The sequence below is a fragment of the Carcharodon carcharias genome, chromosome 5 (assembly GCF_017639515.1).
Source record: "Carcharodon carcharias isolate sCarCar2 chromosome 5, sCarCar2.pri, whole genome shotgun sequence".
NCBI lineage: Eukaryota > Metazoa > Chordata > Chondrichthyes > Lamniformes > Lamnidae > Carcharodon > Carcharodon carcharias.
Window position 1 is genome coordinate 57766717 of NC_054471.1, and position 27846 is coordinate 57794562.

At 44.1% G+C, this 27846-nt stretch overlaps 1 protein-coding gene across 1 annotated transcript in view; it reads right to left on the bottom strand.

Annotated features, from left to right (window-relative positions):
* LOC121277930 (glutamate receptor ionotropic, kainate 2-like) overlaps positions 1-9592 on the bottom strand; it is a 538995-nt gene extending 529403 nt beyond the window's left edge. The window contains exon 1 of the mRNA XM_041187800.1: positions 9478-9592. Within this exon, the coding sequence (XP_041043734.1) occupies positions 9478-9592 (115 nt within the window). The remainder of the gene's footprint in view (positions 1-9477) is intronic.
* Positions 9593-27846: the final 18254 nt, after the last annotated feature.

Genomic DNA, 27846 nt, shown 5'->3' on the forward strand with positions numbered 1-27846 from the left:
AGAATAGATATTAAACTAATGTACCATAGGCCTGTTCCAGTGGTTCAAGCAGACACAAAAGATTTCATGAGTTGTCCTGATGTTCTCCCTCAACCAGCAGCACAAAAACAGATTAACTTGTCATTCATCTCAACTGTTGTTCAGAGATTATTTCTGTGTTCAAATGGCTATTAATTTTGCACACATAACAGGTAATGAATGTGAGGTACTTTGAGACATAACTGCAAGACATGAGAAGGTGCCATAGAAGTGCAAGTTTTTATTTTTCCTCACTTCCTTTAAATTTTTAATTTTCTAAAATAACACTAGGTAGTAACAATGAAAAATCAGTAATTGATTAGTTAACTGCACTGTGCATGATAGAGAATGGAGGTTCACAGAAAAATAATCACTGTGTGATGTCTTGCTAAATAACTCACAAGCGTTCTGAATTACGCCTTAAAAGTTACAAAATACTTTATGTCCCATGAGCAGTTCTCTCAAGCTGCATATCTTATATTTGCAATAGATTCAAATTAGTTTTCTTCCAAGCCGTGATCAAAACCACAACATTGCTCACCTCAGTCTGCTTCCTCCTGCTATTCATCCCCACCTTCATCCCCTTCAAGATCAACATCTCTGTTGCTCTCATCACTGGCCGCTATGTTTCACTGCACATCAACTACAACTCATCCAAACTTTGTTGCCCACATCTTATCTCATAATGTCACCTCAACAGTTGCCACAAATATCCCATTCTGCCCTCTCTCTGCACACCACCGCATGCCTGTCATAATTCACAACTCCCTGCATGGCATTCCCTATTCCACCTTTACCATCTCCTTCTTAAGACTCTGGCCTCCTTTTTTTTTCTCTCTCATTACACTCCACCTATGGTATCAATGTCTTCAGCCAAACTGCAGTGCTCTCCCAAACACGTCCACCTCTCAGACCAGGCCTTTGATCACCTCCCCAAACTCACTCCCCACCATTTCATAGTGTTGGTTATCACCTTATTGCTTTACTAAAGATGTTTTGTAACTACAAATTATTACATGATATTATGTTTTGTTCATTTCTTGTCTAATCAAGGTGACAGAAATTAATTGGAGAACATTTTCCCACTACAGACACCCATTACCAACAAGAAGTGTTTCCATGTCAAATGGAGCACAGCATGTTTCCCCAGCAACATGATGTAGCCTCACTCCCAGAGCCATATCTTCCGCTGCATGAGTGTCATTTTCTTCACTTCCCACGCCTGCCATCTTTGTGCTCTCTCTGATGGAGATTGCCAGTTTCATTACCAATGCTTACTGGGCTCAGACTGTTGATACTTATTTCATACAGAACCCTCACTGCCTGCAGAAAGCCAAAACTTTCCATCTCATCAGTCTGTGCTGCATTCAAAGCCAGGAGCAACAGATGAAATGGCAATACACCCACTCCTTCTGGGGCCTTTACTTTTTAAAAATGTACTGTAACCAAACTTTGATCTGCAAAGGCTTGTTTTTTAATACTATAATGATTCAATCAATCGATTTATCAATAGTGAATAGAATACTGGGTCCCACACAACCTACTGTGAAGGAGAGAGAGAAGGAAAAAGGTGCTTAGGCTGAATGATTAGCAAGAATATTAAGTTGCAGCAGTTGGATTCAGTGCCATTGCCTATGACATGTATTACATTGAGAGATGGCTATCTTGGAGTAAACCCTCGATGATAAACTCACATGCATGATATAATTGCAAGGCAATTGCAGAACTTGTATAACTCTGCTGATTTACAATGTTAGTTGTAATACATACACCCTATGAACTGTCACTAAATCCTAAATGTAATGTTATTTTATATCATACATGTTATACCACATACGTGAGATTTAAAAAAAATAATTGAAATTTCTCATTCACCTGAACCAAAATGAATGTGTTTACATTTTTAAATAAGCTATGTCTTCATGCAAAACAATGTTGCCAAATGCAACAAAATTTCATCAATCACTCTGAGATCCATAATTTTGTAACCTGGAGGCTTCTCCTCCCAACCCTTTCCAAAAATAAACCAATTTTTTTTTCACGAAGACTGCATCCCTTTAAAAGCATTATGTAACTAGATTCATATTTTCATTGGCGTGTGTATCCATTTAGTCAGAATGAGTGCAGTACAGATTGGATGACTCATTTTTAAATGTATTTCTGCAAAAATTGAGGGGTTTCATCATTTACACCCAAGTTACTCTCTAATGCTGTGTTTGTTGAAAATGGCATCCCTGTGTACCACATACTTCCATGTGCAAGGTGCAGATTGACTTTCTATAGGTTTTGCCATTTATGTTCATGATTATGCACGTTGTTTCTCATTACTAAAAGCTTGTCAGGTACATAGGTTCCATTCAGAACCAGGCAAAGAAAAGGAGTGGTGTTAATGGACAAGTCAGGCAGGCAGAGCAGTGACAAATGGAATTCAACCCAGAAAAGCATGAGGTAATGGACTTGGGGAGGGCTAACAAGGCAAGGGATTACACTATGAATGGTAGGACTCTTGAAAGTACTGAAGATCAGAGGGAACTTGGTGTGCATATATACTGATCCCTGAAGGTAGCAGGGCGGATAGATAAGGTGGTTAAGAAGGCATATGGGATACTTGCCTTTATTAGCTGAGGCATAGAATACAAGAGCAGGGAGGTTATTCTGGAATGGTATAAAATGCTGGTTAGGTCGCAACAGGAACACTGCATGCAATTCTGGTCACCACATTCTAGGAAGGATGTGATTGCACTGGAGAGGGTGCTGAGGAGCTTTACCAGGATGCTGCCAGGGCTGGAGGGTCTGAGCTATGAGGAAAGATTGGATACACTGGGGTTGTTTCCCTTGGAGCAGTGACGGTTGAGAGGGGACCTGACAGAGGTGTATAAGATTATGAGGGGCATAGATAGGATGGTTAGGAAGGCACTTTTTCCATTAGTAGAGGGGTCAATAACCAGGGGGCATAGATTTAGGGTAAGAGGTAGAAGGCTAAGAAGGGAGTTGAGGAGAAATGCTTTCACCCAGAGGGTGGTGAGAGCCTGGAACTCACTACCTGAAAGGATTGTTGAGTCAAAAACTCTTGGACCATTTAAGAAGTATTTAGATATTCATTTGTATTCCCATTGCCTCCAGGGCTATGGGCCAAGTGCTGGAAAATGGGATTAGTGTAGTCAAATCTTTGTTGACCAGTGCAGATATGATGGGCCGAACAGTCTCCTTCCATGCCTTAAACGTCTATGTGACTATGAATGCTTGTACATATTGCGCAAAGAACTATTGATCAGGGCATGAATTCAGCGTGGATTTTGTTGATTTCAAGCTGCCATTTATTTTAAATTTTAAAATCCAGAACAATTTAGAACAATTACCTATCCGTATACTGCCCAAATAATTCTAGTCATAGAATTTTTTTTTAAGTGATAAATTCTTATGCCACAACATGTGAGCTGTCAACTGAAGTTATGCTGCACTGACATCGGGGGGGGGGGGTAGAAATTCCACTTGCGTAGTGGTGCAAAACAGATAATATTAGATTGGTTGTCCACTATATGCAACACCTGATATTCAGTTTCATTGCTGTTAATGAAACTGAACATGAGGCACTACATATAACAGGCGGCCATTGCAAGATCACCCATTTTGTGCCACTGCCTGAGCAGAATTTCTACCTCCAGATGTCCAGTCATCATGGACGGGAGCTCATGTGGCTGTTAATCTTCACTATTAGCAACACATTAGATGGTTAGCTAACTGCCAGAAACTGATCATTTTCAAGAAAGAAGATAAAAGGAGTATGTTTGTGTAGATTCTGCAAACTACCAGATGATTAGAAGGTGAGTTGCTGATGTGTATGTGATTACTTGTTTCTTTTAAGGTTAGTGGCACCCTTAATTTATATGTTTAGAGAGCAAAATAAAACTGCAGGTTCCATACAAATCTGCCATTCATCCTGGGCTATCAGTTATGCTATATGTTGCTATTATGATTTGTATTCCCCTCTTCAGTTGTATAATACTAATATACAATCCCCATTGCCTTTTCAATTAATCTGGTACAGGATATTTTATGCAGTCAGCCACTATATTGAGTCATTAAAATTCTTGCAGCGTAACAACTGCATGTAATTCAGTGTCCACCCCACCCCAAATCCCATGAAATACACATTTTTATTGCTAGTTTTATTGCCCCAGGGTTATTGTGACTTCAATCAACCAGTTTAATTACACATGAGAAAGAGGGAGAGAGATAGGAAGATCAGCAAAGAAAAATCAGGCTGATGTATTATCATATTGGAATCTCAGTTTGCTGTATTTAATCTCAAATAGTCAATAGTGATACTTTCACCTTTATTGCCCAGGCGCTTCTAAATTAACATATCTTTCAAGAGTTTTCTATGAAACTTAACAGCGAAGGTAAACGTTGATGAGGGCCTGGGTATGATCTATCCCACTTGGCGTGCTCAGTAACATGGTGATGCCCACATCACTTCCAGGGTGTGAGGAGGTCCAATTGTGGTAACTGTGGCAGGAGTGGAAAAGTTTCCCTTTCAGTCGAGCTCTCATTCTGTCTGAGGAAACCTTCTGATAAACGTTTAACTTGTGGGATGTGAGCGTGAGCCAAGAGTAACAGCCGCTAAAAATAAGCTTTAAAAAACGGAATACAGCCCCAACGTTCACCCCCATTCTCCCTTCTTTAATATTACCATCACATTTATAAACTTTCCCAGCAAATGAAGGTTTTTGGTTACCCAGCGACAGGGCAGTCAGTCAAGATTTCCCTTGAAGCCTCCCGTTGCTGTGCTAAGTTGAACTCTCCCGCTGTTATTTACTCTCTGCCTCCCCTCTGGTTCCTTTATGTCTGGTTGTTTCGAGTCGGGCTGTAGTTTCGCTGTGTGTGGGGAGGCTGTGCTCGTCCAGTCACCGTCACCGTCAAGTGTACCGTAGCTGCCCCCCGTGTCTTTAACACTTTCCTGCAGTGGGCGCTGGTCAAAGCCCAGCCTTTCATTGGTTTCAGCACAGATTTTTCTCATGCTTTCCTTTCCCCGTCTGTTTTCCCTCCAAAGGCCAATTCCAAAGTCTTAGTCCCTACCATTCTGCACCACCTACAACGAAAAAAAAAGCTTCAGGCCTCTGCCGAACTTGTGCATAATTCTTTAATAGTAAGTGGGAATTGTCGCTGGGAAACTCGGGAAGAGAGGTTGTAACTCTGGTTCTGAGTCTAGTTGTTGCTTAGGCTGTGACTGTATAAATTGTTGAACCACGATTCTCTATGTCCTTATATCATACGAACGCACGAAATAGGAGCAGGGGTATCCTGGGCGACAGGACGAGTTTTGTTTTAATGCAGCGAGTTGCTTCGATCTGGAATTTGCTGCCTGAAAGGGAGGTGGGAGTTGATTCGATAATAAATGTTCAAGAGAACTGGATAAATAATTCAACCGAAAAAAAAATAGCGGTATTGGACTGGGGCTAGATGTATCCAAGAGCCAGCGCAGGCACGATAGGCCGAAAAGCCTCTTGTGCTAGATCATTCAATGAATCAAAAATCACAGAAGGAGGTTTTGTTTTATTCTTTCATGGGATGTGGGCGTCACAGGCGAGGCCAGTGCTTGTTGCCCATCCCTAATTGCCCTTGAACTGAGTGGCTTGCTCGGCCATTTCAGAGGGCAGTTAAAAGTCTGTGGGACTGGAGTCACATATAGAGCAGACCAGGTAAGGATGGCACGTTTGCTTCCCCAAAGGACATAAGTGAACTAGATCGGTTTTTAACAAAAAAAAGCTTTGTGGTAACTGTTAAAGAGACTAGCTTCATTAAGTGAGCTTAGATCCCACCAGCTGCTACGTTGGGACTTGAACCCATGTCTCCAGAGGATGAGCCGAGGCTACTAAATTTCCTGGGCTAGGGACATTAGCGCTGTACCACCATACACCCCGATTCGGAGCGTAGTTCTGTTCCTAATTGGGTCTAGATGCAGTTATAACGCAGGTTCTGACCACAGAGCTGCTTGTAAATACGACTTAAAGCATGACAATGTTTCCGCTCATGGTTGTTGCAGCCTGGGGTTACGGTGCTAATCTTGCTACTGGCTGTAGTTATTGGTTCTGACTGTGGCAATGTCCTGGCGCAGATTGTGTATGACTCTCTACTTGTTGTTCTTCACGGTGACTGAAGGATTGGTCCTGGTTCGGAATCAAAAAGCGAATATCATTGGCTGCGCCTCAAACCGCGTCGGTGACTGCAGCTCTGGCGAGGTTTGATTTGCAAACAAGGTGCCGCTGTCCTGGGTGCTGAAAATCAAATGCCTTCTTATTTCTCCCCCAGCAGCACAACCAATGATATGTCACATCACACGTTTCCATAAAACTCCCTGTCTTAACCAGAACACAGGCCCACAGGCCAGCCTCCTCTGCAGGGTTTTTTTTATTTTGTTTCCCCAAAAATATCGTCACATGATGGACACAAAGATCAGAACAACAGTGCGTCAATGAAGCTAATGGTTAAAAAAAGGACATAGGCGTTTAGTATTACCGACGATTCAGCAATGAAACGCCACAGCGAACTTCCACACGGCATTGTATTCGCCACACCGTCACAGGACAGGGCTTTGCACTTATTCCGAAGCAATGTCTGTGCTGAGCTGTGCTGTTCATGTTAAACCTGACGCAGGGCGAACTGAAAGCAGACTTAAATACTGTGTGCATTTGCACTGGCACTTCGCATGTTCTCTTTTTACTTGAGGCGGCCGGTTCTGGATTTCACCAGCACTTTCCAAGTGCATCGTGGACACGCTGTCCGGATTCAGGTGATTGTGGAACAATTAAGGAGTTACAATGCAGATTGTCATAGCGACTGATAGTGTGAAGGTTACAGTCACAGATGGCATGTTTATACTCAACTGGTTTAATCGATTCTCAGGTAGCAGAAACATTTTATATGGCAGCAATAGGGCAGTTTTAAAATGTAGTGTGTCGTCAAGAGTAATGCCGGCTTCCTGTTCCTCGATGCCGGAGCACAGCAAAGGGTTATAACAGCCCCCCGGCCCCCACCACCACCACCATATTAATAAAAGGAAAATAAATACGAAATGTTATTCATGGCAATTTTGAGGTTGATCAAGGAGAATAAGGGATGGTGGTACATCTCAAAAGCGATAGTTGGAGGAATTCAAGCCCTCGCGTGTTGCCTGAGCGCTAAGCTAAACTGAAGGTGCAGTTTGACTTATAAACAGTGCTCACTGCCTCTCACTTGCCTCACTACCTGTTCGCACAGAAGTGAGTCAAGCTCACGTCAGCTCTGCCGAGAGTCGCGGGCTGCTGGCTCTCAAAACGCCAGAGATAAAGACAGCCCTGAAAAAAATGAAGCAGGGGCTATTCCAATGGAAACCCCTGCCTATAGTTCTGTTGCCTCGAACCTAATCATAAATGTTGACAACCATTGTGTGGATGTGCTACAGATAGATTGTTGTATGACCGCATGGGATTAGATGCTTGCAACTTTCAATCCTGAAAGCGCTGAGTAAAACGCCAATCGCCTTTAGTGATGGAGACCGGTGGTATTGCTGTGGGATACCTCGACCCGGAAAGACCAGGATATGTGGGAAGTGTCACAGTAGTGTTTATCCTTTGATCCCGCTGTTGTCAGTTTGGATGACGGACATCACGCACAAAAATGGTATTACAAGCGCCCTGCAGGGTTAGTGAAGCACAGTAATAGAATTGCGGTGACAGTATTTGAGACACAATCCCTTCAACCCAAGCGGATTTCATAAACGTCATATTTCAGCCTTGATGCAGCGATTTCCATTAAGGCTTTCAGTGTTGAAGCTGCAGACTATAGCTTTGAAGGCACAGATCGAGCTGCTGGGGGCTAGAAACTGTAAGGATTTGGAAAGGATGACTGTTGCGAGCAGAGTGGACGGTTTGTTTTATGATGATCACAGGGGGTTGCTTCGGTTTTCAGAGTGAGGTGCGAACGTTATCGTATCTCCTGAACGGCGGCACTTCGGGCGCCGGTGAATACTTCTCACCTCCAGGAAGCTGTGGCTGTGGATTCCGTGTGTCTTTTCCGAAGTGAAGTATGTGTATACGAAAGTGACCCTGAGTGTTAAAAGTGGCGTTCGTGTCACTGCTAAGAGAGCCGCGCCGCTCTCAATACTCTTCATGTTAACAGTTCAGATCACCAACCTGTGGCTACAAGGAAGTAGATATGAACCACTGCGAATCCAGCGCATCCAATCAATAGGAACCCCGTCGGTTTGGGCGATTGCTATCACTGTGCCACTCAATAAACATTTGTTCATTTAACCCTAAGACTTGCTGCTCCCGGAGCCACGCCAATCTCCCCCAACCCCCTCCCCCGCCTTGCAAAACACCAGCGCCCTTAGACTTCAGTCTAATGCAGTCATGTCATACTGACATGTGTGCATGCTGAGATTTGATGGCAGATATTCTTTCTCTCTCTCTCTCTAGTTAATTGCTCAAGTCTGCCTTGGTGAGGAGTCTGATTTCGAAATTATTTGCAAACAGAAAAACAGAAAGCGCTAATTGATATCAGTTGAATTCGCACGTACATCTCAAATATTTAATTGTCGCCTACACTCCGTACAGAACTTCGCCTCTCCTCGCTCTTGTGGCTAATGACAAACTGGAAGTATGCACACGAAAAGAGTTGATTAGCAAGCTGTTCAGTCTCGAAGTGCACGTACTATTAGTATCTATGACTCTCCTTAACAATAACTATTTACAAGTTGTGATGGGCATGTTCCTGGAGAGGATGGTGTCAGTTTTAGCCTAGCCCCTCGGTCCCAGACTGTCCATTTACAATTCTGTGCTAATCTTCTCGTTTTGAGAACGATCCTTTGGGACGATTTGGCCTTATAGCCGAACATAATGAACCAGAACGCCTGCGGGGGTGGTGAGACATTCGGCTGTTCCCTCCACCCCAAGACTACCCGTTAACTCTCTCTGCATCTTAGACAAGGTGTAAATGTTAAGTAAAAGGCGCCAGTATTCCGTTCCCAAACCCGGCAATATATATATATATATATATATATTTATTTATTTAAAAATCTGCGTTGACCAATATGACTGGAACATAAACTTTATGCAAAATCGGGTAATGCTGCGAGAAGTTTATAGGCTTCGAAAAATCTTTTTTTTTTCAAAAATAGCAATTTGCCATATTAGAAGACGGTATTAGAGATTACAACAGTGCTGCTGTCAGTCCCGCTGGTCCAGCTCATTCAGAGATGGGAGCAAAAGCTGAGGCGAGCGGCTTCTTTAAAAGGAATCTGCTGCAAACAGACTGGGACCATTTCAATCCCCTGCCAATGCAACCGGGGCAACAGCGGAGCTCAAACAGGCTGACTGCGTGCTGGTCGGACCCGATCGCGCATCCAAGTTTTGAGAGCGCGCGTCTGCGAATGAGGTTCAAAAAATAATAATAATAATAATAAATGCAAAATCTTACCAAATCTTAAAACGTGCGGCATTCCTTGAGAATATCCCATCCACAACAGGCACAGGAAAAGTCTCGTCGAACACTCAAAGACCAGGTTGTTCAGAAGCGGGGAGATATTCTTCATGGTTTTTGTGTTTAGATCAATTCCAGGGGCGGATTTTCTCTCCCCCACCTCGTCTCTGGTAGCAGGTTTCCACGGCTGGGTTGGATTGAGGAGCGAGCAGCAGCAATCGGCGGCCCAGGGAGAGGATCACGACATGGTCACGGGGAGGCAGAGGGATCGGAGAGAGCATATGTTTCCCAAACCATTAGCAATCCCCGCATGTTCTTCACTCATTCACTGCGCAAAGGAGCACTCTTCCGCTGCAAGGGATGGTGGGACATCCATGGTTTCAGAGTCTGAGATTCTTGAAGAAATCATCCACAAGTCCAGCTCAGCGGCGCTACAGGGAGGGAGAAAAGGATGGAGTGTTGGAAGGGAGGGGGGGTGGGGGGGAGGGTGGTGGGAGGAGGGGAGAGAGAGAGAGAGAGAGAGAGAGAGAAAGGGGGGGGGGGTGTTGGGGAGGGGGAAGTGGGAGGAAAGATCGGCAAAAAAAAATCCAGTGGTGAGAATCAATACGGAGCACATTCAGACGTCAGATCAGCCAATTGCCAAAAAAGACACCTAGAAAAAAAAAGCAAGCATCCCACTGCACTGCTACACACACACACACACACACACACACACAGTCTTCTGACGTGCAGCTACAGCACTGAAGAGCGACCAGACAAGGGAGAAAGCAATGCGCTTGGCTCCCACTGCCCGTCCTGACCACAGTTCCTCACCGCTTGGCATCCAGCAAGTCAATCGCCTGGCGTTCCCCCGTCGGGTTCCCTGACAGCTCCGCCGCCTTTATTAAAATCCCATATTCTGATCGGCGAGCAGACAGATGTGTACCCGGCGAGGCAGCAGCGTGCACAGAGGGGGGTAGGGGGAGAGAGAGAGGGAGAGACTCACACAGCCCACTCCACACACCTTAGGAAAATGTCCCGAGTGTCAGTGTGAGGCCAGTGTGAGGGTCAAGAGTCACTGAGGGAACGAAATGGCGAGAGGAGCTGCTGCCCATATCAGCCTAGGCTGTGGGTGGATGGGTGGGGAAAGGGGGCGATGAAGTATTTTTATTACCTGTTCTGGCAAGGCGGGGGGGGGGGGGGGTCAGTCACGGAATCAGTTCGGTTGACAGTGGTGTTTTAAACAGCAATCGTTCTGCATTCCCCCGCATTTACATTACACTTACAGAAAGTCTCCGCGGCTCATTATAACCACAGAGCGGCGGGGAGGCCCATTTGGTGGCTTTTGCTGTTGGTCAAACCCCGTGAAAAATGCCGACTGAAGGGTAAGCAGCGGGGGCAGGCACCGAAAAACAATCATTCCCCATCTATGATCATCTTCATCTTCCACTCCATTAAAACGGGGCGATTACAATGTTTGCTGTATTAGTAGAAGCTATGGGGAGGGGGGGGGGGGGCGGTGGGGTGGAGGGAATCGTTACGAAACTTGCAGAAACTGTTGCATTCTGACAGAAAGGCCAGTCAAGGAGGGCTGAAGAAACACTCAACATTCCCCGGGATGATCGAATCTGCCGTGAAGTCCCACATTTTGAATTTGAGATTGATGTCAGTCCAGAGAGATCCCATGCATTTAGCCTACAGCTAGGGCCGCCCACAATATGCCATCACCTCTCTAGAAAGGTGACAAAAGTCTATCTTTTAATGAAGCCTTCCTTAATTTTGACAACATTACCGCACATCAATGCCCTTCCCTTCACCTGCTGTCGACAATTACGAGTCCTATCTATTTATCTCGTTCAAAGCACTGTGATCTATGCAGTGTTTTGAATCCTTATCCGGCCGCTGAATGGCTTACACGGTTTGCTAAATTGGAACTCAAGTTACCAGTCTGAATACTGTTCAGATTGTTGAATTAGTTGCAAAGGTCATAACATTAACCGTCCTGCACTGTTACATAATCGCGGGACATCAGACCAAAGGAAATCTTCCTCACGCCAATCTCAGCTCTGTCATTTTAAACTTGCAACTTTAATACTTTATGCTGCTTCAATTGAAACGCCTGGCAGCATAAGCGACGGAGGTAGATTCGGATTTATCAGAGCGGACTGGAAGGCAGCACAGGGACACCGTGTTGCTGTTCCAGGGTCTGCAGCAGGAGCGAGCGAGAGTAACAAGGACAATGACAGCTCTGCAGTTAAAGCAAGCATAGGAGCGACCCCATCTGGTCAAACCGTCAACTGCAAACTCCGGTCCCAGGCTAAAAACTAACCCCTCAGAATACGTCCAACACGACTTTATTCGGGAGATTTGAAAGAAAAACACGCCCAGCCACCAGTTAAAACGCTGATCAGACATCTGCCAAACACGGTAACGATAGGGGAAAAAAAAACCACGTTGCAAAAGATTTCCATGTCAAAACTGGGTGATGGTGGATAAATGCAAATCAGCTCAACGATGGTTTGTAGGATTTTTCCTTCTGTTGCCGCTTGGGCTGAGAAAAGAACGAGGGACATGGAGTGAACCTGTAGCTCAGCGAGGGAACACTTGTGTTTCTGACAGTAACTTACCGACCCGCTCGCCAATCCGCCAATGTTACAACCAGGCCCTCAGCTCCTGGGGGACAAAGCTCCAGTTCAAAGCGTATCAAGTGCCCCGGAACCTACCTCGGCAAGACGTGGGTCCTCTCTTTTGAAATCAGCTCATGTTCTGCCTCGCAAAATTTCCATAGAACCGGGAAATAAAAAGAGGGGAGGTGGGGGGGGGGGGGAGGTTCGGCCAACACTTATTAATTCATTGGTGGGAGTCTGTGGCTTGATCGATCTCCGTCCGAGATGATGAATTAGTCGGTGTCGATGCTAATTTATAATGACGTGACCGAGGGGAAGAAAGTATAAAAAAATAAACGCCAGTCAAATGCTTCCTCCCAGTGGCTCAGAGCTACACTAAAGCGTCATGTTAAAGTCGTGTCGGGAGAGATCGGTGCTGGGATTTCAAAGCTCCAAGCCTCCGCCGGCGTCCACGATTGTGGGCAGAAGCAAGCGCCTTTCTAAAGTTACCCCTTCACCTGCCGCCGCCGTTCGCTCAAAAACCGCCTTGGCTCCATTCACAAAACAGTTAGCAGTATTGCCCGCTTCTCGTTCCCCCTCCGACCCGCAGTCATCAACGCTGCACCATTATATCCAGAGGTGGCTCTGACCCAACTAAATCCTCTCCATCAAATTCAACACTCACAGCTGAGAGCGGGGGAGGTGGGTCTTGTGTGTGTGTGTGTGTGTGTGTGGGGGGGGGGGGGGGGGGGGATTTCCTGGGGGTGAAGTTCTGCTAATTCCAAAAGGATTGAATATAAAACCTGATGCGATGCCCCCAGTCTTTTAAAAAAAAGCAAAATAATTCACACTCACGGTAGTGTAAGGAATGCCGACCCAGGCGATGCAGCCTCCTGACAAGTGCAGAGAAGTGACTGTGTGTTTCCCCCCCCCCCCCCCCCTCTCCCAGGGGCTGGAGGAAGGAAGTATCGCACTCTAAACACGAAGAGCTGATGGACTTCACTCCACTCAAGGGTCGAAAAGTATATGGCGCCTTTCACTAAAGCGTCCGCATGCAGCCACTTGGCCGAAGTCGCGAAGAAAGGGGTTCTTATAAATTCAGCCTGTCACCCGAGCCAAGGAGCCATGGGTGACTTGCCAGAAAGACTAAAGGGACATGTTCTGTTGAGCAGTGCATTCAATGAGCTGGCCGCCAGCGGAGGAGACAGAGCATCCTTATGTGAAGTGCACACAGTGAGCGCTTCATGTGCATTGTTAAACGGGGAGAGACTGCTTTCCGGAAAATCATTTTATTAGCCTGGCCTACAGTCCAATAAACAAAACGCCACCTTATCTGTTGCATCTATTTATGGGCTAATAGGAAGACGCCTCAACTACCGCCAATCATTTTGAAACTTGCAATCAATCCTTCTACCTCTCTCACATAGATCCCCTTAAAATTGGGCCACTAAATATACCGCCAGCAAGGTTGATCAGAGCATAAATTAATGTTTCATTTGACAGAAGACATGGAGAAAATACCTTGTGCTGTTCATGCGTCCAGCTAAGGGGAAGGCAAAAGCGGCTTAAAATTCTGGGGGCTGCACTTTTCTTGGTGCCTCAGCTTTGAGCGCGCAGTTGCTTCCTCCTTCTCTTTGCCAGCCCCTGAAAACTCCGGCCCTCGCCACCGCGGGGCTGAACATGCCGTTACACGGTGAATTATCACAATTTTAATTCCAGCAAAATTAACCGGAGGCGTCGGTGCCTCAGCCCACACGTGGCTGGCGTGCGCGAACTCGGGAAGGCTGCAGGGTTAATCCGAGTCTGTCACAGGTTGTGTGTGTGTGTGTGTGTGTGTAGGAGGGGCGAGGGGTGCGGAATCACAAGCGTCGCGCCCACATATTCCCAACAAAGTTACTGCACTGGATTGAAGAGCTCAGGCCAAACCCGCCACCTCCCCATTCACAGGTGACACACGCCGGTGGAGCGCAGAAAGAGGCCATTCGGCCCGCTGAGCCGGGAGTGTTTTGTTTCAGCGCACCGAATTGGGTTCCTCCAAAGGTCAGGTTGTTCACACTGACGAGGGATTACTGTATCCAGGAGCAATGTGCAAACTAAAATCTCCAAATTTCCCTGTTCTGCCTCCCCCCCTTTTTTTTTACATACAATCTCACAGCGATGTGTTTTAACGGCTACATCATTTAAAGCGCTCTGGTCGCACATTCAGATGATGTCCAGTGCTTCACTAACTAGTCTGCAGATGCCGGCACTGCGTGGCGGTGGTGTGAGAGAGTGCATTGACTCCCCCGGGACTGTGCTGGAATATTAATCCCCAGGACGTTACTGCCATCAGCCCAGGGCAGTGAATAAAACAATTCCGTGTTATAACCCATTGCTTTGGAGACATGTTGAGCATATTCAAGCCAGAGGTCGATAGATTTTTGGGGGGAATGAAGTGACACGGGGATAGTGCAGGAAGGGGGAGTAGAGGGAGATCAGCCACGATCTTATTGAAGATGGGGCCGGGTGGAAAAGGGCCCCAGTAGCCTACTTCAGCTCCTGCTGTTTAAGTGATTCTTAAACCGTGGACAAGATGGGATAAAACTGATTGACGGGGGAGGGGCTGTGGAGGAGGCAAGAGGTCACGTGATAAGATCTCCAATCAGTTTTTTTTTCATTGGATGTGGGTGTCGCTGGCTAGGCCCATTCAGAGGGCATTTCAGAGTCAATCACTTTGCTGTGGGTCTGGAGTCACATGTAGGCCAGACCAGGGGCAGCAGGTTTATTTCCTTCCCTAAAGGGCATTAGTGAGCCAGGCAGGTTTTTAACAACAATCATCAGACTTTTTTAATTCTAGAGTTTTTTTTTAAATTGAATTCAAATTCCATTTGAAACCGGGTCCCCAGGACATTATAGCCCAGTGATAATATCACTACGCCATCGCTCCCTAATCTTCAGTGTAGGTGTCAGGGCGGGGAAATGGTTAACTGGAGCCTTCAAATCGGAGACGAGTTAGCTCGCATTGTGGAGTGGGTTTAGGACGCAGAGTCAAAGCCAAGAACAACAGTCAAACCGTGCCTCTTTCGTTAAACACTGCCTGAAGTTTGGTTCATAGTAGTGAAGATTGAGGGATGTCAAGGATTGAAGGGGATATAAATGTACAGGATTCAGTAACAAACGGGAGTGTTGGGAATCGTATTAATTGCTAACCAATAGAAACAAGTGCGGCTGTGCTTGTACTGAAAAGCGGCAAGCATTAATCTTACGTTTGCACACAATCTATTTCAGAGACGAGCTTGTTCGCAGCGAGAGGCGAAACTTGTCAGCGTTAAATAGCGGGAAGTCCAATGGCACGAGGGGAGTTTTAGAACCTGCTCCATATTTGCATTTTTACCCCACAAGTAATGTCTCAAATATTAATCTGAATAAAGAATGGAGCCCCAACAAAGACGTTCGGTTCGACACTTTATGACTGACCAGCCGTGCCCTTAGCCGAAATGTGTGTCAGCCGGGATTTGATACCTGCTCGTTTACTTCACAAATCGCATTCCAAATCACCGTGTTTGATTCTTCTGATAGAGTTTGCACCTCAATCTCCACACGTGTTTCTATGCTGCGCTTGGCTAGATTCAAATGGTTAACAGATCACACATACACACACACACACACACACACACCTCAGCGCTGTTTTGAGGAGCAATTCCTCAGAGAGGGCATTCTGCTCAGTCGCTCGCTCTACATTTCTGTGCATTGACATTTACTTGTATAAGAAGAGAGTAAGTTCTACTTGGAACCCTAATGAACAAATTTGCTGCTTACCTTTAACTGATCATAGCCTAGAGGCGGTTCTGTCAGTGGCGTTCAGCGCCGTTGCTCCACTGAGCCGAGTGCTGCTGCTGCTGCTGCTACTGCGGGAGAGTCGCGCCCCCTAACGGGGGAGACGCGCTGCAGCAGCCTGAGCACATGCAAATAAAAATCAACCGATTCAAAGCTGCTCGATTGCACTCAGGAACTTAAAATAGACAACGCCGTCTATAAAAAGCACTTTTATGGATCAAAAAAATGTATTGGTCTGCATCAGAGGAGGAGACACTTGAAGGGCTATTGGGAACCGGCGAACAAGTCTCACTTTGGTTCAGTTTGATCAGTGTTGACACAACTGCACAGAATGACCTGTCCATTCGTCAGATCAATACATTTATTGACGCTTCTGGCGTCCAATACTTCTGACACTTATCTCCACATTACTGCATATTCTAGAATTAGAACCTCAAGACAGATCAATCGAAAAGCGAATATAAATTGTCGTTGAAGGCAATTTTAGTCAGATATTGCCTAGAGGATTACAAAACCATGTAAATTATGTAGCAACCTTGGATTCGACATGCCAGTTTCATTGATCTTTCTGTTTTGTTTGGTGACATTATGGGGTTATTTAATTTCTAAATATGTGTGAAAGTAGCACCGAGTTGCCTGTGTCTATGATTGACAGTCACATTTAATTTGCTAGTTTCAGGTTGTAATAATATTCAATATACAGTATCAATTACCTGACTCCAAAGAGGCCCCCGAGCAACCCGACAGCAAATGACGAACTACAGGTCCCGCAGGGATTCATAAACCAGTTGATTGCCCTTTTCTCTTTTAATATATAGATACATTTCGCTGGAAACACTCTATTAAGAAGAAATAGTCAGACCAACCGCAACCATGATATCTGTACAAGCAATGTAACTTCATTCAAAATGTAATGGGAAATTACTTATTAGGTATGGAAGTAAACTAATGAAAAGTCATCGACCTGAAATGTTAACTCTGTTTTGCTCTCCACAGATGCTGCCAGACCTGCTGAGTATGTCCAGCATTTTCTGTCTTTATTCAAGCGATATTCTGTTGGCTGTATCACTGAATGCTCAGGATAGTGGAACATTACCTGTGCTATATATGTGTTCGGTATTCAGCCAATCATATCACAAAAATAATTTCGAATGCTGATGGGATAGTGTTATTATTTTTTAAACATGATTGTTAAACACTATATAACATTTAATTGGTAATGAACGACAGCGAAGAAGCATTGGTGAGCTCCTCCCATTTTCCATCATCAACCATGGCTCTATCATTGTTAAACCATACATCTCTGGTCTTTCTTTCTTTCCAGCTCTATCACCACTGCCTTTGTAAATCATTGGCTATATTTCCCCACGATCATTCACTGGCCTTTTCCCACAAGCCACTTTCTGTCGCATTTTAAACACAATTTTATTTCTTCCCTCCTCCCCTGAAGGTACTGTGTGATTGCTAGAATACAGTTCCATTAGCATTCTCTGGTGCCTTGGCAAAGTGGTCTCTCTCTCTCTCTCTCCCCATATCCAAGCACCAGGAATCAGTGTCAGCAGTCAGAGTTAGGAGTTGTCGGGCATGTGCTGGTCACATCACAAGAAATCCTGATGCTGTACTCTCCCTATGCCCTCATATCAAATTTCAGACAGGTAGTTTGCCAAATTGTCCACCCTAACCCAAGGATGCTCAGGCTAGCTGAAGCACTGAAACTGCAAGTCTGGTTTAAGATCCTCAAACTCGGCTCAAAATGGAGAACAAACCTGAGCTACTTGTTGAATTAATGCACTGAGCTAATAGAGTAAAGATTTTCTTAAAGTGTATTAGATAACAATGAGACACTAAGGATCATACCAAGTGTGAAACCATTAAACTTATCTCCAGGGGAATATATGTATTAGTTCCAAGGGCAGGATTCACACATCAAACAAATCCAATCCAATCCCACTTTTTATAATTCTTAGTTCAAGCACTCCGCATATTAATTAGCCAATCTATCAGACATCTTTCACACAGTTGCAACTTCCTGCAAAAGATATTTTGCACTGTATAATAGAGTTTTCATGCAGGTTAATGTGCTTTGTGTTTGATTAAATGGGGCACGTACAAATATAACAAATTGGACATTTATTTTTTGAAACAGTAAATCAGAAGCTCCAATCCCAGCATAATCATGATATAAGCAGAATATTTCTTGGCAAGCTAGTCATACATTACATACTAAAAGTCTAAAAGACTAAATCCAATTAAATGTGCCCTGCGGCCCAGAAGAGAGAAAGCAGCAATATCAAGCTAACAATTTCAACTGTAACAGTTTAAGAGATAACAGTCTTCTCTGGAATGAGGTTAATTGAAAACTTGAAAGAAAATGTGTGTTAATTGTAACAAAAAAATTAGACATGCACAAACACATTGCAAGACCAGATGAAATTAGTGCTGAACTTTTCTCCCATTACTACTGATACTCAGAGTCAAACTCCCATTCTAAAATGAATGGTAAAATAAATTTATTATTAAGCTCTTTTAAGTCTGGTTGGGGACCAATCAAGTGAAATTTATGCATATTGTTTTGTGTAGAGGAAGGGAGAGATGTCATAAAATAAAAGTGAACCCCATACATAGTCACACTCAATGAAACATACTTTACAGGCAAATTTCCCAGATACCCCTATCACCATCCCTGGGTATGTCCTGTCCCATTGGCAGGACAGGCCCATCAGAGGGGATGGCACAGTGGCATACAGTCAAGGGGGAGTTGCCCTGGGCAACCTCAATAATGATTAAGGACCCCATGAAGTCTCATGGCAGTAGGCCAAACACAGATAAGTAAACCTCATGCTGATTATCACCCACCACCTTTCCTCAATCGGCTGATCAATCAGTACTCCTCCATGTTAAACCCCACTTGGAATAAGCACTGAAGAATGTACTCTGGGTGGGAGATTTAATGTCCATCACCAAGAGTGGCTTGGTAGCATCATTACTGCCTGAGCTGGCCAAGCCCCAAAGCACATATCTGCCAGATTGGGCCTTTGGCAGGTGATGAGGGAATCAACAAGAGGGAAAAACCTAGACAATCCACCTGTCGCAGAGATATCTGTCGATGATAGTATTGGTAAGAGTGATCACCTTACAGTCATTGTGGAGACAAAGTCCTGTCTTCCCACAGAGGACACCCTCCATCGTGTTGTGTGGCATCATTTGAACATATGAACATAAAAACATACAAGTTAGGAGCAGGAGTAGGCTATTCAGCCCCTCAGTCCTGCTCAGCCACTTGATAAGATCATGGCTGATCTGATTGTGGCCTAGGTTTGCCTTCTCTGGCTAGACATATTTCGGGAGATTTTGGCAGAAGTAAGGTCACAGAAAGCTGGAGGAAGTAACATCACAGAAAACCAGCGGTGTGGCATGAGTGAGTGAAACTACAGAAAAGGCCTGTGGCATTGAGTGAAGGGGGATGAATCTGTCTCCACTAAATTCCTCTCTTGAGTCTAAATAATTCCTTCCCCTGCCGGTTGCTCTTGGGGGATATAAACCCACAGCATACCACAGTCCACGCTGTCACCACCAATTCACTCTGACACAAATTAATAACATTAATAATGAATAATACTAATTAATCACTGTACCAAAATGGTCCCAGCCCAGCCTAACCTTGGCTCATAGTCAGCACTCTTTCCCCCAGCTCTGCAGTCTCAGCTGAATGGAGCACTGATCATGTGGTCTGTGGGTTATTTGGATATTTCCATCACGTGCCCTCCTCTGACGCTGAGTCAGGCTTTTCTGCGGGTGGGGGAAGTAGGTTCCTCACATAGGGAAGGCCAAGTGGTACCTGAATGAAGGCTGTGATTGGCTGGAGGCCAGTCCCAGACATAGAGAAGGTAAGGCAGTATTCGAGTACTGACTATGACTGACTGTGGATGGTCCCTGACATAGGGGATGTCAGATAGCACTCGAGCCGGTCTATGATTGGCTGGTGGATGGTCCTGGCTGCCATTGCCGGGAGCTGACGTGCTCCCAGAATGCTTTGTTTGGCCTCTGGGAGATAGAGAGTGATTCTGGAGGACACCCAGCTATTCTGGGAGGGTTGGCAAACCCGTTGTGGCCTCAACTCTATTTTCCAATCAACCCCCAAAACATTTGACTCCCATGTCAATCAAGAATCTAGCTAACACAGCCTTAAAAATATTCAATGAATCTGCCGCCACTGCTGTCTGGGATAGAGAAGACCACAGAACAACAACTCCCTGAGAAAAAATTCCCCTCATCTCCATCTTAAATAGGATGCCCCTTATTTTTTTTCTGTACCCCCTTGTTCCTGTCTCTCCTGCAAAGGGAAACATCCTCTCAGCATCCACCCTGTAAATTCCCCTCAGCATCTTATAAGTTTCAATAAGATCATCTCTCATTCTTCTAAACCCCAATTGTTACAACTTTTCCTCATAAGGTAACCCTTTCACCACAGAAACCTTCTCTGAACTTCTAATGCTATTATATCCTTTCTCAAGTAAGGAGACCAAAATTGTACACAGCACTCCAGGTGTACCCTTAACAACACCCTCTTCAATTGTAGCAAAACTTCCCTACATTTATATTCCATCTTCCTTGCAATAAATGCCAACATACTGTTTGCCTTCCTTATCACTTGTGTACCTGCATACTAACTTCTGTGATTCATGTCCCAGGACACCCAGGCCCCTCTGTACTGCAGGATTTTGCAATCTTTCTTTGTTTAAATAATATCCTGCTCTTCTATTCTTCCTGCTAAAGTGGATGAGTTCATATTTTTCCACATTATACTCCACCTGCCACTTTTTGCCCACTAACTTAACCTATCTAAATTCCTTTGTAGGCTGTTTATTTCCCCCTCATAATTTACTTTCCCATCTATCTTTGTGTCATCAGCAAATTAGCAAGCATACATTCAGTCCCTCATCCAAGTCATAGATGTAGATCATAGATAGTTGAGGCCCCAGCACTGATCTGTATGTCACTCCACTGGTTACAGCTTGCCAACCTGAAAATGATCCATTCATCCCCACTCTCTGCTTCCTGTTAGCCAATGAATCCTCTTATCCATGATAATGTTTCCCCTAAACCATGAGCTCTAATTTTGTGCGATAACCTTTGATGTGGCACCTTATCAAATACCTTTTGGAAAGCACACCACATCCACAGGTTCCCCTTTATGCACATTACCTGTTACTTTCTTATAGAACTGTTTTAAATTAGTCAAACATGGTTTCCCTTTCACAAAACTATGTTGACTCTGCCTAATTGCATTAAGATTTTCTAATGCCCTGCTATGATCTCCTCAATAACAGAATCTAGCCTTTTCACTATGACAGACACTAGACTAACTGGCCTGTAGTTACCTGTTTTCTGTCCCCTTCCCTTTTTGAATGGAGGAGTTATATTTGCTATTGCCCAGTCTGATGGGACCTTTCCAGAATGAAGAGGATTTGGGAAAATTAAAACCAAAGCATCTACTATCCCTCCAGCCACTTCTTGAAGTCAGTGGGAATCAGGAGGAAAACTCTCCACTGGCTGGGGTCATACCTCACACTAAGGAAGATAGTTGTGGCTGCTGGTGGTAAATCACTTCAGTTCCAGGACATCACTGCAGGAGTTCCTCAAGGTAGTATCCTAGGTTCAAACTTCTTCAGCTGCTTCATCAATGACCTTCCTCAAAATGTCAGAAGTGGGATGTTCTCTGATGATTGCACAATGATCAGTGTCATTCGTGACTCCTCAGATGTTAAAGAATTTTGTTCTGATATGCAGCAAGGCACAGACAACATTCAGGCTTGGGTTGATACTTGGCAAGTAACATTCCTGCTAAATAAGTGCCAGGCAATGACCATCTCCAGAAAGAGAGAACCTTATCATCGCCCCTTGACATTCAATTGCATTACCATCACTGAATCCTTCTCTGTCAACATCTTGGGCGTTACCATTGACCAGAAACTGAAGTGGGCCAGAGATATAAATACTGTAGTTACAAGAGCAGGTCTGAAGCTGTGAATTCTGAAGGGAGTAATGCACCTCCTGACTCCCCAAATCCTGTCTACAAGGAACAAGTCAGGAGTATGATGAAATACTCTCCACTTTGCCTGTATGAGTGTGGTTCCAACAATACTCAAAAAGCTTGGCACCATCCAAAACAAAGTAGTCCACTAGATCAGCACCCCATCCACCAACTTAAACATTCACTCCCTCCACCATGGACACACAGTGGCAGCAGTGTGTACTATATACAAGATGCATTGCAGAAGCTCACCAGGGCTCCTTTGAAAGCATCTTCCAAATCCATGACCTTTACCAGCTAGAAGGACAAGGGCAGTAGACACAGGAGAACACCACCAACTGCAAGTTCCCCTCCATTCCACACAACTTCCTGACTTAGAACTAAATCACTTGTAGACTATTTCTACCATCTGGGTTCAGAGGTTTACTCTGGATATCAGTGACCCAAAACTTGAGACTTCGCCCAAAACAACTGCACTTTATTATCTGATTTCTGTTACAGACAGTTCAGTAATACTTATACCAGTGACTACACTCCCCATGCTTTAGTTGCTTGTTTTCCCCAAGAAACAGACAGGTTTAGGTGGTCGATCCGCCCTTATCCATTCTCTGTTCAGATAGCTGACCAAGCTATCCTCCTTCCTTGTCCGGCTGCAATGATGGCCACGAGCTTAATGAACACTGTGCTCAAATAGGTCTCTGTTTCCTGCCCTGCCATGTACACACTTTCTGATTGGCTCCTTTCTATGATAGTGATGGTCCATGATTAGCTCATTTTCAGCCCCAGCTACCCTCCCAAGAGCAGGAAGGTCCTGACAACAAGTTGGGCCATCCCCTCCTAGATCTGCTTGCTTCAGCACCTCCCCCATTTGTCCCCAGTACCACCAAGCAACCATTGCACAAGGGTGATTACAAACTGCTGAATTTCTATTCATTCAATGATATTCCAAACAAACGGCAATCATCAGTTGCATTACATTAAGACAAAACCTTCTGACCTTACTTTGAGTTTTAACCAAACAACTTTACACGATATTTGTAATCAAAAAGGTCACAAACTGGGAAAGGCAACAATTGTTGCCTGGCCTTTAACCATTTGTTGCCTGGCCTTTAACCAGCCACCATCATAATATTAGCACAAAACCATGAACACAGCATAAAGATTCTCTGTTAACTCATTTGCAGAAGTTAGCTTATGTTAGCCTTATAACTAATGTTAAATAGTAATAATAATGTTAAATAATAATTGTAAACTTAGCTTTTCCCTGTATCCATAAAAAGATTCCACAATGTCATGATCCTTTTATTATATTCAAAAAACAGCAGATGCCCACACACCAGTTCTTCACTGTCACTGGACCAAAACCCTGGAACTCCCTCCCTAACAGCACTGTGGGTGTACTTACACCACATGGACTGCAACAGTTCGCGAAGGCAGCTCATCTTCACCTTTTCAAGGGCCATTAGGAATGGGCAACAAATAATGGCCTTGCCAGTAACACTGCATCCCATGAAATAATTTTTAAGAAGTTATAACTAGCACAAAAGTTGTAATTGTTGGAAGCCACTCATCTCAAACCCAGAACATCACTGCAGGAGTTCCTCAGAGTCATGTATTTGGCCCAAGAAAGCTGCTTCATTAATGACTTCCCCTCTGACATAAGGTCAGAAGTGGAGATATTCACTAATGATTGCATAATGTTCAGTACCATTCGTAACTTCTCAGATACTGAAGCAGTCCATGCCTGCATTCAGCAAAGACCTGGACAACATTCAGGCTCAGTCTGATAAGTGACAAGTAACATTTGAAACACACAAGTGCAAGGCAATGGCAATTTCAAACAAGGGAGAATCTAATTATCTCCGCTGTACATTCAATAGCATTACCATCGCTGAATTTCCCACCATCAACATTCTGAGGTTACCATTGACCAGATACTTAACTGGACTGTGGCTAGGTGATCAGAGGCTGGGGCTTTTGTGGTGAGTAACTCAGCTCCTGACTTCCCAAAGCCTGCCCATCATCTACAAGGCACAAGTTAGGATTTCCACTTGCTTAGGTGCATGCAGTTCCAACACTCAAGAAGCTCAGTGCCATCCAGGACAATGCAGCCCACTTGATTGGCACCCCATCTATCACCTTAAACATTTACTCCCACAGTGGCAAGCAGTATTTACCATCTACAAGATGCATTGCAGTAACTGACCAAGACTCCTTTGGCAGAACCTTCCAAACCTGTGACCTCTACACCTAGAAGAACAAGTACAGTGGGAACACCACTATCCGCAAGTTCCCCTCCAACTCACAAACCACCCTGACATGGAACTATATCACTATTACTTCACTGTCACTGGATCAAGATCCTGGAACTCCCTCCCTAACAGTAATGTGGACACAAGTGGTTCAAGAAGGCAACTGAGCACTACCTTCTTAAGGGAAATTAGAGATTAGCAATAAATATTGGTCTTGCCAGCAATGCTCACATCCCAAAAATGAATAAAATAAAACCTACCTACACTAAGAACCTCATCTGAAGCCTAATTTAATTCTGATTGAAATGCATAGCATAGCAGTTTCTAGCTTGATGCAATGGATGTAGCAAAGGCTGGTGGATATCTTTTAGTGCAACAGAAGCAGTAGGAAAGGTAAGCCTATAAAGATTCAAGGGCACAAGATGTGGTTCGAGAAAAAAAAAATCACAGGGAATAAATCTACAACATTGGAGTCCACCACTTACACATGATGGACGTTCACAAGATAACGTGGCTTGAACTCAGTGAAGGCTCAGTGATACCTGGTCTACAAGCCCTGCAGGCATAGTCATGTCTATTAATGTCAATAGGAACAGAAGTAGGTCATCCAGCCCCTCAAACCTATTCTGCCATTCATTGTTGCTGGTTCAAAATCCTGGAACTCCCTTCCTAACAGCACTGTGGGTACAGCACATGGACTGCAGCGGTTCAAGAAGGCAACTCACTGCCACCTTCTCAAAGGCAATTAGGGGTGGACAATAAATGCTGGCCCAGTCAACGATGCCCACATCCCATGATTGAATAAAAAGAAATTCAATTAGATTATGACTAATCTGTGATTTATCTTCATATATCTGCCTTGTCCCCATGTCTCTTAATACTTTTGGCTAACAAAAACCTATCAATCTCATAATTAAGATTAACAATTGATCATTACATTTTAATGACCTATGTACCTGGGCCCCCATGTGTCTTTGCACTGCCACTGTTTCTAGCTTTTCACCATTTAGAAACTTCTATCACTCTTTCCGTGTAGATGTATTTCCTAATTTCACTCCTGAAAGGTCTGGCTCTAACTTTTAGGCCATGCCCCTAGTCCTAGGACAGAAATTTCTGGCCCTGCCCACTGTCAGGACCATCCAGTCCCGCCAAAATTCATTGGACTTTTGGCTGGTTTACCACATTCCCCGTGGCACATCCCACCATGGCAGCACTAGAAAATCCCAGCCCTAGACTCTCCAACCTGCAGAAATAGTTTCTCGCTACCTATCCTATCAGTTCCCCTTACTATCTGGAAAACTTCAATCCAATCACTCTTTAAACCTCTAATTTCCAAGGAATACAACACCAGTTTGTGTAATCACTCCTTGTCATTTAACCCTTGGAGGCCAGGTATCATTCTGACATGTTTATTTGCATTCCCTCCAAGGCCAATTTATCCTTCCTAAAGTGTGATGTCCAGAACTGATCACAATACTGCAGATTTGGCCTAACCAGGAATTTGTAGAGCTGAAGCCTGATTTCTTCTTCTTTATATTCTAGTCCTCTAGATATAAAGGCCAGCATTCCATCAGCTTTTTTGATTATTTTCTTTATCTGTACGTAATATTTTATTGATCCATGTAACCAGAAGCCCAATCCTCTGAATTTCCATTCTTTGTAGCTTTCCACCATTTTGAAAGTACCCTGTTGTATAATTTTAAGTCTAAAGTGATGACTTCACATTTGCCCACATTGAAATCCATTTGCTATAGTTTTGCCCATTCACTTTTTCTATTAATCCCTTTTTGCAATTTTACACTTTCATCCTACACTACTTACAATGCTGCATAACTTTGTCATCAGTAAATTTGAATATGCAGCTCTCTATGTCATTAATAAAGCAAAGATTAATTGAGGTCCCAGTGCAGATCCTTGTGGGATACCACTAGTCACCTCTTGCCTGTTAGAATATCTACCCATTCTCCCAATTCTCTGTCTCCTGTGGCTTAGCCAGTTTCCAAACCAAGTCAATAATTTACCTTCAATTCCATGAAATTCAACTTTAACTAACAGCCCTATGAAAGACTTTATCAAATGCCTTCTGGAAGTCCATATTATTGTGGATATCTAGTTCATGGTTCATGAGCTTTAGAATATAATTTTTAGTTTTATGAATTAAAGTTTAAATGTAGGAAATGGAATAAATACAATTAAAGCAAGATTGGAGCCTATTATACTTCAAAGGCTGGAGTTATGTTACCTTAAGAGATTAACAGAAAGGTAAGGTAATTAAAATACTGGGTTTTAAAGATTGCTAGAAAACCTTGAGAGATGACAGTTCAAAAGGTGACCCATGTTTGTTTAATAAAGTCAAAAAAGAGGTAGAGCTATAAAAGAGCTTAGCTAAAGAACTAGAGACATGATGTCTGCAATCCTTGCAAGAAGTGCATTCCAGAGAGATGTTTTTATTTGGGAGGTAGAATTAAATTAGTTTAAAAGCATTAAGTAAACCATGAAAGATTGTAAAACCCATTTACTTTGGCAGGTCAAAAAATAAATCATAAATGGGGGAATAATTAGCTTAAATATGGGGAGCAGGCTACATTGTCATGGAGATGGATAGAGCTTAGGAAAGGTCCCTGCTTTGAATTTATCTGGGCTTTTGCTGGGAGAGCTCTTTAGTTGCAGTTTGGACCTTGTATGGTTTGCAGCTCACTGAGAGAAATTAGTCAAATTAAATGACAGTTAGATAGACCTGCAATGTAAGCAGGGTAAAACATTAACTTCATCATCAACCATATGGAAGGTAGTGAGGCGTAACCACAGCATTAATCTTATGAGGTGTAGGTTTAAACAGGAGAGTTTTGAAAATTTAGATTTGATTTAATTTAGTTGCATGCAGCCTAATTACTGAATCCAAAATTAACCCTTTAAACTGATTTAGTTTTGTAGAGATATAGAGCTGAATTGCCCCAGATTTGCACTAAGTGCAATAGTGGAAGTAAAAAAAGTCATTTTGCCCACTGGCCACAATGGTGGAATTTTGTGCCATATCGTGCCCATTCCCGGTGTGTCCCCATCATTAATAATGCATTCATGGGAAACACATCGTATGTCTGACAGAGTGGCTTCTGATTTTCCTGCCCCATTGTCACCTCAGGCCTTTAATAATCCAGGCACCATACTTAAAGAGTGCCCCTGCACAGAGTTAGCACTCTGCAAAGGATCGGAAGCTGCTGGAAAGTCATGGTTGCCAAAGGGAGGAAACATGCTGGACCCAAATTTAGCAACGCCTCCCTCGGGTGCCTACTGGATACAGTGGAGGCCGCCATGAAGTCCTCTACCCCTATTCTGGGTGAAGGCCAGCAAGCAAGGCCGCTGATCCAGCATGGGAGGTGGTGGCAGTGGTGTCAATGCCCTGCTAAAGAGGACAGCTACCCTGTCCTGAAAGAAGATGAATGATCCCCCCCGGTCCACCTGGGTAAGTCACTCTTCTCATCACTCTCAACCCACACACTCACAAGACCATTACTCATCCACAGAGATCTCACTTACTGCCAGTTCAAGGGACATCACTATTCATTCTCTCATACACACCTTCATCTGCCCTGCAGACTGTGTCCTCATTCCATCCATGGTATCACTCACCACGCACACATGCCAGGCATCCTACTCATCAAGTCTGGCAGGCATCCTG